This window comes from Myotis nattereri, assembly GCF_964212035.1.
Source record: "Myotis nattereri genome assembly, chromosome: 2".
NCBI lineage: Eukaryota > Metazoa > Chordata > Mammalia > Chiroptera > Vespertilionidae > Myotis > Myotis nattereri.
Genome location: NC_138076.1, coordinates 82,174,032 through 82,187,005, shown reverse-complemented (window position 1 = coordinate 82,187,005; position 12,974 = coordinate 82,174,032). Strand labels below are relative to the sequence as shown.

At 40.3% G+C, this 12,974-nt stretch overlaps 1 protein-coding gene across 1 annotated transcript; it reads left to right on the top strand.

Moving 5' to 3' along the window:
• Window positions 1-7,269: 7,269 nt before the first annotated feature.
• On the top strand, window positions 7,270-11,964 carry KBTBD7 (kelch repeat and BTB domain containing 7). Its single transcript, XM_081082456.1, has one exon. It carries the CDS (start codon window positions 7,599-7,601, stop codon window positions 9,636-9,638), a length of 2,040 nt encoding a protein of 679 aa, XP_080938582.1. The 5' UTR covers window positions 7,270-7,598; the 3' UTR covers window positions 9,639-11,964.
• The last annotated feature ends 1,010 nt before the right edge of the window (window positions 11,965-12,974 follow it).

Genomic DNA, 12,974 nt, shown 5'->3' with positions numbered 1-12,974 from the left:
CAGCAACCTTGGCAGGCGGGCTGCTCCTGAAGACTCTAGGCTCCGCACCACAGCTCCGCACCCCAGCTCCCTGCTCTCCCCCTTTCACCCACAGGCCCCACCAGCATGGTGTGCCCCAAGGCTTGGTGTGCAGATGCCAGGATTGCAGGTTCAAGACACTCCACCTCCTCCTGGCACTTTGAGCCATAAGCACCGGCAGGGACCTTTCCACTTGGTCTTGGTCTTTGGTCACTGCTGAGGTTTTCTGGACTCTCTAGGCCAGGGACAGCCAACACCGTGCCTGCAGCCTGCCTGGGGTACCCCCAGCCCTGGGAAAACATGGCGGCATGGCTGGCCTTGGTCAGGGGCCGTGGGGGGTTGGGGGGGTTGGCTAGCCACCCCCACCCTCAATTGGGGTGGGCAAGGCTAATCAGGGGTGGGGCTGGGGGAGGGGCTGGGCAGGGCAGCCATCTTGTGACAGCATTACAGCATGAGGGTAGATTTGAATATTACCTCTTTATTATATAGGATTGTGTTTTGAAACTAAAAATGTAAACTTTGTATTATTCTTTTATGTCATTTCATAATAATTATTATTTACCAAAAAATTGTTATCTTGGAATATTACATCTTACAAAAAAAACAGGTTTTTTTTTTTATCAATTACATTATAATCAAGTCTATAACCACATTGTTTTAAGATTTGTCATTTATAGACAGTCATTATTTTACTCTGATACATTTACAAATATATTACAACTTTGGAAAAATTTATGAAAAGGACTCTTGATTCTAAATTATAGATTTCTGCCCTAACCGGTTTGGCTCAGTGGATAGAGCGTCAGCCTGTGGACTGAAGGGTCCCAGGTTTGATTCCAGTCAAGGGCATGTACCTTGGTTGCAGGCACATCCCCAGTAGGGGGCGTGCAGGAGGCAGCTGATCGATGTTTCTCTCTCATCGATGTTTCTCTCTATCCCTCTCCCTTCTCTGTAAAAAAATCAATAAAATATATTTTAAAAAATAAATAAATAAATAAATAAATTACAGATTTCTAAGCAAGTCATCTCTTTCAAATAGATAAAGATTTATGGAACTCTAAGGAATAACTGGATTCATGGAAATACTAGTGAATAATCAGGACAAACAAAAATTTGTCATATGGGATGAAACCAAGATGGCGGCATAGGTAAACACCGGAGATTGCTGCCTCACACAACCACTTCAAAAATACAACTAAAAGACGGAACAGACATCACCTAGAACCACAGGAAGGCTGGCTGAGGGGAAATTCTACAACTAGAAGGAAAGAGAAAAGCATACCCAGACTCAGAGGAGATGCGGTGCTGAAGTAAAATACAGAGGTGCAGAGGTGCGTGCGGAGCGGGCTGGCGGCTGAGGGCGCAGTTGTCTGTTTCAATCTGGAGGGAGTCTCAGGCTCTGAGCTCCAGTTCCGGGCGAGTCTCTAGGGACCCAGACTTATACAGGAGAAGCAGGACTGTATGGCATTGGTCAGAACTCCAGGGCAGCTTTCTCTCCGAGGTACTGGCAGTGGTTGCTGGGACACTGAGAGGCAGAACCTCTGGGGACGGGACTGAGATCAGCCATAACTGCTCGCTCGGCCCACCCTGTTGATCCCCTGGGACCCGCCCTGCCCAGCCCCGCCCAAGCCTTGCACAGAGGCATTTGCTGGATAGCCTCAGGCAGAGGCTAGATTAGCGCCACCCTGGAGATCCAGGACAGAAATTCTCCCATTACAGACACAGCTGATTCTCACAGCCAATTGGCCTGGAGGTCAAATCCCTCCAAGTGTTACCTACAACAATCAAGGCTTAGCTACAACAAGACTGTGTACAAAGACCACAAGGGGGTGCACCAAGAGGGTCTACCTCAGGTAATTGGGACACTTAGCACAGAAAGCCACTCTATCGATACAGCGAAGGATAAAAAATGCCGAGACAAAGAAACAGGACACAAATGACAGAAATGGAGGAAAGTAGACTGCTGGATATAAAATTCAAAACCACACTTTTGAGGTCTTTCAAGAGTCTTCTAGAGACTGCCGATAAACTTAATGAGATGTACAATAAATCTAATGAGACCCTCGATGTTGTGATAAAGGACCAACTAGAAATTAAGCATACACTGACTGAAATAAAGAATATTATACAGACTCCCAACAGCAGACTAGAAAATCACAAGAATCAAGTGAAGATTTGAAATACGAAGAAGCAAAAAACACCCAACCGGAAAAGCAAAATGAAAAAGAATCCGAAAATACGAAGATAGTGCAAGGAGCCTCTGGGATAGCTTCAAGCGTACCAACATCCGAATTATAAGGGTGCCAGAAGATGAGAGAGAGCAAGATATTGAAAACCTATTTGAAGAAATAATGACAGAAAACTTCCCCTACCTGGTGAAAGAAATAGACTTACAAGTCCAGGAAGCGCAGAGAACCCCAAACAAAAGGAATCCAAAGAGGACCACACCAAGACACATCATAATCAAAATGCCAAGAGCAAAAGACAAAGAGAGAATCTTAAAAGCAGCAAAAGAAAGAAACTCAGTTACCTACAAGGGAATACCCATACGACTGTCAGCTGATTTCTCAACAGAAACCTTGCAGGCCAGAAGGGAGTGGCAAGAAATATTCAAAGTGATGAATAGCAAGAACCTACAATCAAGATTACTTTATCCAGCAAAGCTATCATTCAGAATTGAAGGTCAGATAAAGAGCTTCACAGATAAGGAAAAGCTAAAGGAGTTCATCACCACCAAACCAGTATTATATGAAATGCTGAAAGGTATCCTTTAAGAAGAGGAAGAAGAAGAAAAAGGTAAAGATACAAATTATGAACAACAAATATGCATCTATCAACAAGTGAATCTGAAAATCAAGTGAATAATCTGATGAACAGAATGAACTGGTGAATATAATAGAATCAGGGCCATAGAAAGGGAGTGGACTGACTATTCTTGGTGGGGAAAGGGGGGTGGGGGATGCGGGAAGAGACTGGACAAACATCGTGCACCTATGGATGAGGACAGTGGGTGGGGCGTGAGGGAGGAGGGTGTGGTGGGAACTGGGTGGAGGGGAATTATGGGGGGAAAAAAGAGGAACAAATGTAATAATCTGAACAATAAAGATTTAATAAAATAAAATAAAAATTTGTCATATGGGACTGAATGAATTGAGAATACTTATTATTCTTATGACTTTGCTCAAAATATTGCTGATTTTTAAAAATCACTGGTTTGATTCCCAGTTAGAGCACAAGCCCAAGTTTTGGGCTCAAACCCTAAGGGCCATGCAGGAGGCAGCTGATCAATGTTTTTCTCTCATTGATGTTTCTATCTTTCTCTCCCTCTCTTTCCTCTCTCTCTAAAATCAATAAAAACATATTTTTAAAAATCTTTTTGTTTTCCAGATATAAGAAAACTTGTTCCCCCCTAGAATAATTTGGTACATTATATCCTCATAAACAATATTGAAGCATTTATATTTTTCTCTCTACCTAATCCCTCCATAATTTGGTAACTCTTTAATGAGTAACTATTATTTTCATGACAATATATTCATTTACATAAATACAATAAGAATCTGTTTTCTTTATAATAGGACACATAAAACCAGGTCCCAATTGTGGTTTTATTAACCAAGTCTCTGACTAGAATGTCATAATCAAAGGAGACATGCCTGGACTCTGGATGTCACTCAAAAAAACATTAAAAAATAAAAATGGACTTTAAAGCCAATAAAAGCCCTTTAGGCAATAGCCTGATAACTTTTATTCACATGGTTCATGGCAGTCTTTCCAAGTAAGGTACGAAGATTGCTTTCCTTAAAAATGGTGCACACACACAAAAGAACCTTAAGACATTTGGGGACCTCAAGAACTTGAAAAATCCACCCAAACTTAAAGGTATTGCAGGCAAAGCCAGATGGCAACTGTGTGGCTTGGCTTCCATGCCCTGAGGGGCTGATTGAAGCTCGATTTAAAGATTCTATTAAGTGAAATCACAGCAAAGCGGATTTAAAAGAGCCTATATAGTCAATTACTATTCATCTTATATTTATGCAAATAATTAGGTAAAATTAAAACTGGAGTTAATACAGTCCTTTTAATGAAAATGACAATAATTTCAGAAGAAAATGTGTTTCAATAAAAATCACAATGCCTGATTATGTTTATTGGACTCTAGTGCAGTTAATTGTGTTCAAAGTTCAAAATGTTGTTTTTATCTGTAAGCTCAATTAATTTCTGAATTCTCCTAGTTATCTTCAACCCTCCAACCTAATGTTTTATTTTTCTCCCGTTCTTTGACTTGGAATTATTAAGAACTACTAATGCAATGCCAACCATATGGAATTTATCTGAACATCTGATGTCATCACCAGAAATATTTAAATCACAAATTTAAAAAATCTGTTAAATTGTCACTGCTTACTTTTGTTCCAGCAAAAGAAACTCTAAGCCTCCTTGACTGACAATTTTACAGACTCAGATACCAGTTTAGACTTTGCTGTAATTCTTAATCTTTGTTTTTTTCTTCTATTTTCATAGACGTACTCTTTATTAAATACCTTCTTGCTTGTTAACACAATAGGTCTCACTTTGAAAGCCCATCTGCATTACTGCCTCCTGAAATAAGACTCAACAATTTAACTAAACTGACTTATGTTCAGGACTAAATAATTGAGTCAATAATATATGGAACCATCTCTAGAATGATACAATTCCCTATTGAGATGATAATGCTTTGGGGATTCCAGACTATCTCTACTTTGGAAAATCTAACAGCCTCTCTATTCCAGTCTCTGATTTCATCCCCTTAGCTCCCTTAGATCAGGCAGAGAGAGACTTCCATGCCTTATATAGGCAGGGGACCACAGACCTTGTCAGCAGGATACAGTTACTGAAGACAGATCTTCCTCCCTCATCATCTCCTAAAAGTTTTAATGGATGGAAGTCTCTGAAGGGGGGATGAGACAGGTCAGTAAGCCAGAAAAAGCAGAATCGGGAAACTGAGACAAGTAGTTAAACAGTTGTTTATAGCCCTCTAGAAAAATCTAGATGCTAAGCAGTTCGCAGTTATCTAGTAAATCCTATCTTCCCTAAACCAAGGACACTTATGAACGCACTTCTCCTCCCCAACCCAGAGGGTAAATAGCTTGTCACCCTACTCAAGGAGACAGATAGCAGAAATCCATTTAGTGCCATTTGCCAACCACACCCAAGGACAAATGAAGTTAAGAGAATGAATCTCATAAAGCTGATGAATATTCTATTAATCCTAAGACGCCGGCTGGTATTTAGTGTAGGTGAGAAAGCAATCAGTGTTACTAATAACTTAATTCTGGTGTATCTAATGGAACCCAAAGATCCACTTAGTTTAATGTCTCTTTCCTGGGGGATTTCTAGTAGACCTACTTCAGCTAATAGGAAAAGAGAAAAAAACAATTTGAGAATTATTCTCCTGCTCCACCTATTCGTGTAATGCTAAAGATTTAATTCATTAGGTAATGTTAACACATCGAAAACTAGCAGCAGGAGCAGAATGGTTTTTAAATGAAAATTCCCTAATTTAGAAAAAGCCTCTAAGTATTTGATTTTGGAAATTCAACTAACAGATAATTTGCACGTGCATGCGCGTGTGTGTGCGCGCGCGCACGTACTTTTGTATAGCATCAGCTCTACTATCTAAATTTAATTAAAAGCAAAAAAAGAAATGTCAGGTCATGTATGAATACTCTGAGCTATGAGGATCTTGTGCTTTTGTACAATACAAGGTCTGTTTGTTAAAATATTTTAATTTAAAACTCGTTAAAAACTTGTTTAGCCCTGACCCGTTTGGCTGAGTGGCTAGACTCAGGGGTGGGCAAACTTTTTGACTGGAGGGCCACAATGGGTTCTTAAACTGGATCGGAGGGCCGGAACAAAAGCATGGATGGAGTGTTTGTGTGAACTAATATAAATTCAAAGTAAACATCATTACATAAAAGGGTACGGTCTTTTTTTTTTTTTTTTTTTAGTTTTATTCATTTCAAACGGGCGGATCCGGCCCGAGGGCCGTAGTTTACCCACAGCTGGTAGAGCATCGGCCTGCAGACTGAAGGGTCCCAGGTTGGATTCCAGTCAAGGGCATGTACCTTGGTTGCGGGCACATACCCAGTAGGGGGTGTGCAGGAGCTGCTGATCGATGTTTCTCTCTCATCGATGTTTCGATGTTTCTAACACTCTATCCCTCTCCCTTCCTCTCTGTAAAAGATCAATAAAATATATTTTTAAGAAAACTTGTTTAAACTCGTTAAAACTTTTGTTTTTAACAAAAATAAAAATAAATAGTTCCAGAATGTTCAACTGAATGTTAGAAAGGAAAAGGAATAGTATTAGAGAACTTGAAAACACTCAAATTAAGAGGCTATGTAAATAACCGTGCATAACCCATGGACACTGACAATAGGGTGGTAAAGGCCTGGGGGGTGGGAGAGGCGGGCTAGAAGAGGTCAATGGGAAGAAAAAAGGGGACATATGTAATACTTTCAATAAATATTTTTTAAAAAAGAATGATATTTTTAAAATCTACGAAAATGTTATACTTAATAAAGGAAGCATTTTAGTTCAGAAAAATAGAAATTATATTGATAAATGAAAAAAAGAGGCTATGAAAATAATCTTGCTCCATAAGAGATTAAGTGTTGATTTGGTGAGATATTAGCTCATCTATTTATATTCCTGATTTGCATATTTGAGGCCATCTATAAGTGCTGTTTTCCAGGACTGCATTTTTGTCTAAGACATCTTAATGAGCCTATGCATAGCGTTTCTTATAGAAACTATTGTAATACCCATCACAACCTTTCAAAAGAAGCAACATGAAAAGCCGGACTTCCTTTAAAAAATTGTTCATGGTTTCAAATTAGGGGGGTGTCTCATTTTTCAAAAGTTGTAAAAGGAAAGCTAACAATTTCTGTTCTAATCAAACATTTATTGACGCTTCCTATATCCTATGCAATTTGACTCATTCCATCCAAATACAATCCTATGAATATTATCCCTATTTTACAAAGAGGGAAAAATTCTCTGAAAGAAATGCATATTAAAATGGGGGCTTGTATTCTTGGTTTCAAAGCCAAAGCTAAACCATCAAATTCGGAAGAATTACCGCTTTTCTAATTCCGTTAGCCAGTCTGATCCGAGAAACCTCGCGTTATTCCTCAAACTACTACTCCCAACATGCAACGCGACTACCGCTCACCCGTACGCCCGTGGGCCCGGAGGGTCCGGCGTGCCTCGAGGTGCGAAAGGCCACCTGGGAGTCGCAGTTCAGAGCCTCTGCCGGTCCTGCCAGCGCGGCGGTGGCAGCTCTTGGTGTCAACGGCTGGTGCCGTGACGGCGAGCGGAGGTGGAGGGAGGCGTGGAATCCGCTGGAATCCGGTGAGTCAGGCGCTCCCTACGCGATAAAGGGAAGCAGCACCGCGGCGCAGGGCGGAGGCAAGGAGGCGCGGCCCCCGCAGCTCCGAGTACTCGGGGACGCCGTTGTTGCGCCCGCGATAGCCGGGTGGGGAGAAGCCGGAGCCCGGCCGCTCTCGCCCTCAGCGCCCGCCGCCATCTCCACCATGCAGTCCCGGGAGGACGCCCCGCGCTCCCGCCGCCTCGCCAGTCCCCGCGGTGGGAGGCGGCCCAAGAGGATTTCCAAACCCTCCGTGTCGGCCTTCTTCACGGGCCCGGAGGAGCTGAAGGACGCGGCCCACTCTGCAGCCCTGCTGGCTCAGCTCAAGTCCTTCTATGACTCTCGGCTGCTGTGTGATGTGACCATCGAGGTGGTGACGCCTGGCAGTGGGCCTGGCACGGGCCGCCTTTTCTCCTGCAACCGGAACGTGCTGGCTGCCGCCTGCCCCTACTTCAAGAGCATGTTCACCGGCGGCATGTACGAGAGCCAGCAGGCGAACGTGACCATGCATGACGTGGATGCCGAGTCCTTTGAGGTGCTGGTCGAATACTGCTACACCGGCCGCGTGTCGCTGAGTGAGGCCAACGTGCAGCGCCTGTACGCGGCCTCCGACATGTTGCAGCTCGAGTACGTGCGGGAAGCCTGTGCCTCCTTCCTAGCCCGCCGCCTGGACCTGGCTAACTGCACCGCCATCCTCAAGTTCGCCGATGCCTTCGACCATCACAAGCTGCGCTCGCAGGCCCAGTCCTTCATAGCCCACAACTTCAAGCAGCTCAGTCGCATGGGCTCAGTTCAGGAGGAGACTTTGGCAGATCTGACCCTGGCCCAGCTGCTGGCCGTCCTGCGCCTGGATAGTCTAGACATCGAGAGTGAGCGGACAGTGTGTCACGTTGCCTTGCAGTGGTTGGAGGCGGCTCCCAAGGAGCGGGGTCCCAGCGCTGCGGAAGTCTTCAAGTGTGTCCGCTGGACACACTTCGCTGATGAAGATCAGGATTACCTGAAAGGGCTGCTAACCAACACCACTGTGAGGAAGTACTGTCTGGACCTTATTGAAGGGGCTCTGCAGATGCGATATGGTGACATGATGTACAAGTCTGTGGTGCCAAAGCCAGACGGCGGCAGCAGCTCTGTTGCATCTACAGCAGAAAATCCACCCCAGAGGCTGGGTATGTGTGCCAAGGAGATGGTGATCTTTTTTGGACATCCCCGAGATCCTTTTCTCTGCTATGACCCATACTCGGGGGACATTTACACAATGCCTTCACCTTTGGCCAGCTTGGCTCACACTAAAACTATCACCTCCTCAGCTGTCTGTGTCTCTCCAGACCATGACATCTATCTAGCTGCCCAGCCCAGGAAACACCTCTGGGTGTATAAACCAGCCCAGAATAGTTGGCAGCAACTTGCAGATCGCTTGCTCTGTCGTGAGGGCATGGATGTGGCCTACCTCAATGGCTACATTTACATCTTGGGTGGGCGAGACCCTGTTACTGGGATTAAATTGAAGGAAGTGGAATGCTACAGTGTTCAGAGGAACCAGTGGGCACTGGTGGCTCCGGTACCCCACTCCTTCTATTCCTTCGAACTAATAGTGGTTCAGAACTACCTTTATGCTGTGAACAGTAAGCGCATGCTCTGCTATGATCCTAGCCACAATATGTGGTTGAACTGTGCTTCTCTTAAACGTAGTGACTTTCAGGAAGCCTGTGTCTTCAATGATGAGATCTATTGTATCTGTGACATCCCAGTCATGAAGGTCTATAATCCAGCTAGGGGAGAATGGCGGAGGATTAGTAATATTCCTTTGTTCTCAGAGATCCACAACTATCAGATTGTCAGTCATGGCCAGAAGCTGCTCCTCATCACTTCGACCACCCCACAATGGAAAAAAAACCGTGTGACTGTGTATGAGTATGATGCCAGGGAAGACCAGTGGGTTAATATAGGTACCATGTTGGGCCTTCTGCAGTTTGACTCTGGATTTATTTGCCTCTGTGCTCGCGTTTATCCTTCTTGCCTTGAACCTGGTCAGAGTTTCATTACTGAGGAAGATGATGCACGGAGTGAATCTAGTAATGATTGGGACTTGGATGGATTCAGTGAGCTGGACTCTGAGTCAGGAAGTTCAAGTTCTTTTTCTGATGATGAAGTCTGGGTACAGGTTGAATCTCAGCGAAGTGCACAGGATCATCAGGGTTCTTTGTAAATATTTTGAGACACTAAGATGTTTCTACTGCTATGTAATCTATCTTTAAAAAATACACTTTCCTTTTCCTGAAAAACAAAATTGACTAGGACCGCAGATTTGGTTTAGAAAGGCTAATGTTTGAATTACTTACGTTACAAAATTTAAACAGTCCATGAAATCAACCTATATAATAATTTGCTATGTTAAAAGTCGAGATTAAAATATGCAGAATATGAGCTATATAATTCATTAGAATGCTTGGTGTTTTTTTTCATTGTTCAACTATTCATTGCACCAGTGGATTGTTTTAATTAGTTGCACTGTTTATATTTTGGTTATCTAATAAAGTCTTCTGTTAACTTTTTAATTCTATTTAGTGCCTGCCACAAGAAGTTTAACTTTTTAATTTTTAGAATAGAAAATTGGACTAGCAACTTCATAGGCTTTTGAAAGTTTATATTTTTCCTTCAGAATAATGAAAGTAATAGATTTAACAAATTTTAAAGTAGTCTTTAGTATTCTAAGTTAATATAGTTTGTTAAATTTGTGTTGGTTTTCTTCCCTTTTGCAAAGGAAAAAAAATGAACATAGAAAGCTTACTGAATAGTGCTTTCATTTTGATCATAGTGCAGAATGGAAGAACTCACTGAAAGTAAAAAAAATAAATAAATCATGATTTCATTGTTTTAAAAGAAATTTAGCTTCTAATTTTGAAATGTAAAATGTATTTTTGCTAAATATGACCATTTTTTATTTTAAAAAACATCATTCTTGTAGTGTCACCAATTATTTAAACACCCTTTTAAACAAAAAATTAAAAAACTAGGTGATTTATAAATTCATATTTTTCATATATAACCTGATACATGTTCATTGAATCAGAGAAACAATCCTTTTCACTGGACAAATCATTGGGTAATGTACTTTTTATCTATTGGTCATGCCTTGTCTTAAAAAGTTTATATGCTCTCCTAAAATATTTTGGCTGTATAATTTTGGTGTTTGTCTTAGAGGATTCTTCAGCAGGAAATGATTTATTATTTACTGTTTTGTGAAGTAATACTGGTTTTAAAAATATGTATAAGCTAAAAACAGTATTTTATTGACATCAGTAATTACTGTGTCCAATTATAAAATCAAGGGCCAGCAGAGAACTTTAAAACTTTAAGCTGTATATAGAACTGTTTTGTGTAGTGTTGAAATATTCTGTCAGTTTTGTAAGTTACTATAAATGATTATCAGCTTGAAGGTATTTTTATATTAAAAGTTGACAGTTAAAGAATATAAGTGGATGATGGCATTTGGGGCCAATAGTGAAAGTATATTTCCTCGAAAATATTTCCCTAAGCAATGATATATATGGTTATTTTATTAGGGTATTTATGTCTGTTCTGTATTTTTCAGTGAACCGACACTCCAGTCTTGGATTTTTGTTTTTCATATTTATTTATTTATTTTTTTGTATCACCATGATGTGTAAGGGAAAATCCAGAAATAGAAACTAAATTGCACAAAATTGACATTGCTAATACAAGAAAATATAAGTGCTTACCTTTTAAGAGCATCTGTACATACATATGATTTTCATAATACATGGTAAATGGTGTACATATACAGAAGCCTATGGTCTATCAATTTTTTTATACCCACTAAGAATTATCTTGAATTTTTGTTCAATAACATACTAATTCCCTTTCTTTGTTAATTCTCTAGTGACCAAATGCTAATATTTCTTATACCCTGACAGAGTACTGAGGAGTGTGCTCTGGGATGGGGAATTGAATTTTGAATGAAAAAAAGAGAGGGAGAGAAAAACGATAAAAACAAAATAACATACTTAGTCTTCTTTTTTCTTCTTCTTAGTCGTTTTGGTTGGCCATTTGATGAGTCCACAAAACATTCCTGCTTAACATTATTTCAAGTGAAATAAAGCAACATGCTTTAGTGGCCTAAGGCTAACTTGTTCCGATGATAATGGATGTGTGTAAGCACTGCTTTGAAGCAGAAAGTGATTTCACTGTAGTGTTATTTTTTTGGCCAACTTTTTTGGCTTAACTTTGTCTTGTAAACTTGAAATAGGACAGTGCTTATCTCAACCATATTATCCATCTGCAGAATTAAGGTCTGCAATCGATAAGACACATTCTCTTAAATTGTCATTCTCAACCTTTAAGTTAGGTATAAGCTAATTAGTAGTAATGTATTGGTTTACAAAGAGGTTTCCTTGGGAAGGATTTTGGTTTTGTGATATGTTTGTTAATTAGAGAATAGATGTTAATCATTATTTTAAAGATAAGTGATTTGTACATGATTAGTTACAAATAAAACTGGCACTAGAACCCAGGCTATCTGATCTCTTAATTTAGTGTTCCTGCTAAATGTGTGAAACTCTTACTTATGCATTGTGTGACACAACTAGCAGTGTTGAAATCCCTTCCTGACAGAAAAGCGCCTTTATCTCAGTTTTATAATTAATTGGCACATTTTTAAACAAATGCTCAATGTCATTTTCAGGACTACTATTTCTAACATTTAGAATGATCTTAATTTTTTTTATATCTGTGTGCCTCTAGTCTGAAAACCTTAGAGAATCCTAATTATTTCAATACTTTAAAAATTCATACAATAAGTGGCTTTGGTGTTTTCAAAAGGGTAAAAAGACTTATTTTAGCAAATAACTTGGGTGTTGTTGTTTTTTTTTTTTGCAAATAATGTGTTTAATTTGAGTTTAGGATTAAATTTAAGTTGTAGTTTACTACTGACTGCTCATTAAACTAGGGACCAGTGTTTGCCTGAAATTATTTAATTATAATTTTAATTTATAACTTATTCATTGTGTTTTATGTTTTTTTCCTCATTTCAGTACAAATTTGTTTTAATGTTCATAAATTGGAAGTGTAAAAAGTTTGCAGCAATATGTCGGTCCCCTGAACTTTAAAAGAAAGTTTACTTGTCTTTGTTCTTTTTAAAAATATATATTTTTATTTATTTAGAGAGAGAGAAACATTGATGTTAGAGAGAAGCATCAATTGGTTGCCTCCTGCATGTATCCCAACCAGGGATTGAACCAACCCGCAACCCGGGCATGTGTCCTGACCAGGAATTGAACTGATGATGCTTTGGTGTATGGAATGATGCTCAACCAACTGAGTCACACTGGCCAGGGCTAAAGCTTACTTGCCTTTGTAGTCCTGAAGTGTGATATGGAGATCTCTATAATCTGCTTTAGATATGAACTCTTGGAATCATTTTATGTTGCATGCTTCTTAGCTGTTTTACTTTGCCTCTGTCCTCATCAGATATCTCCCGTAGCTTTTTTATTTTTTTACTTTAATCTATTTTATTTAACCCAAT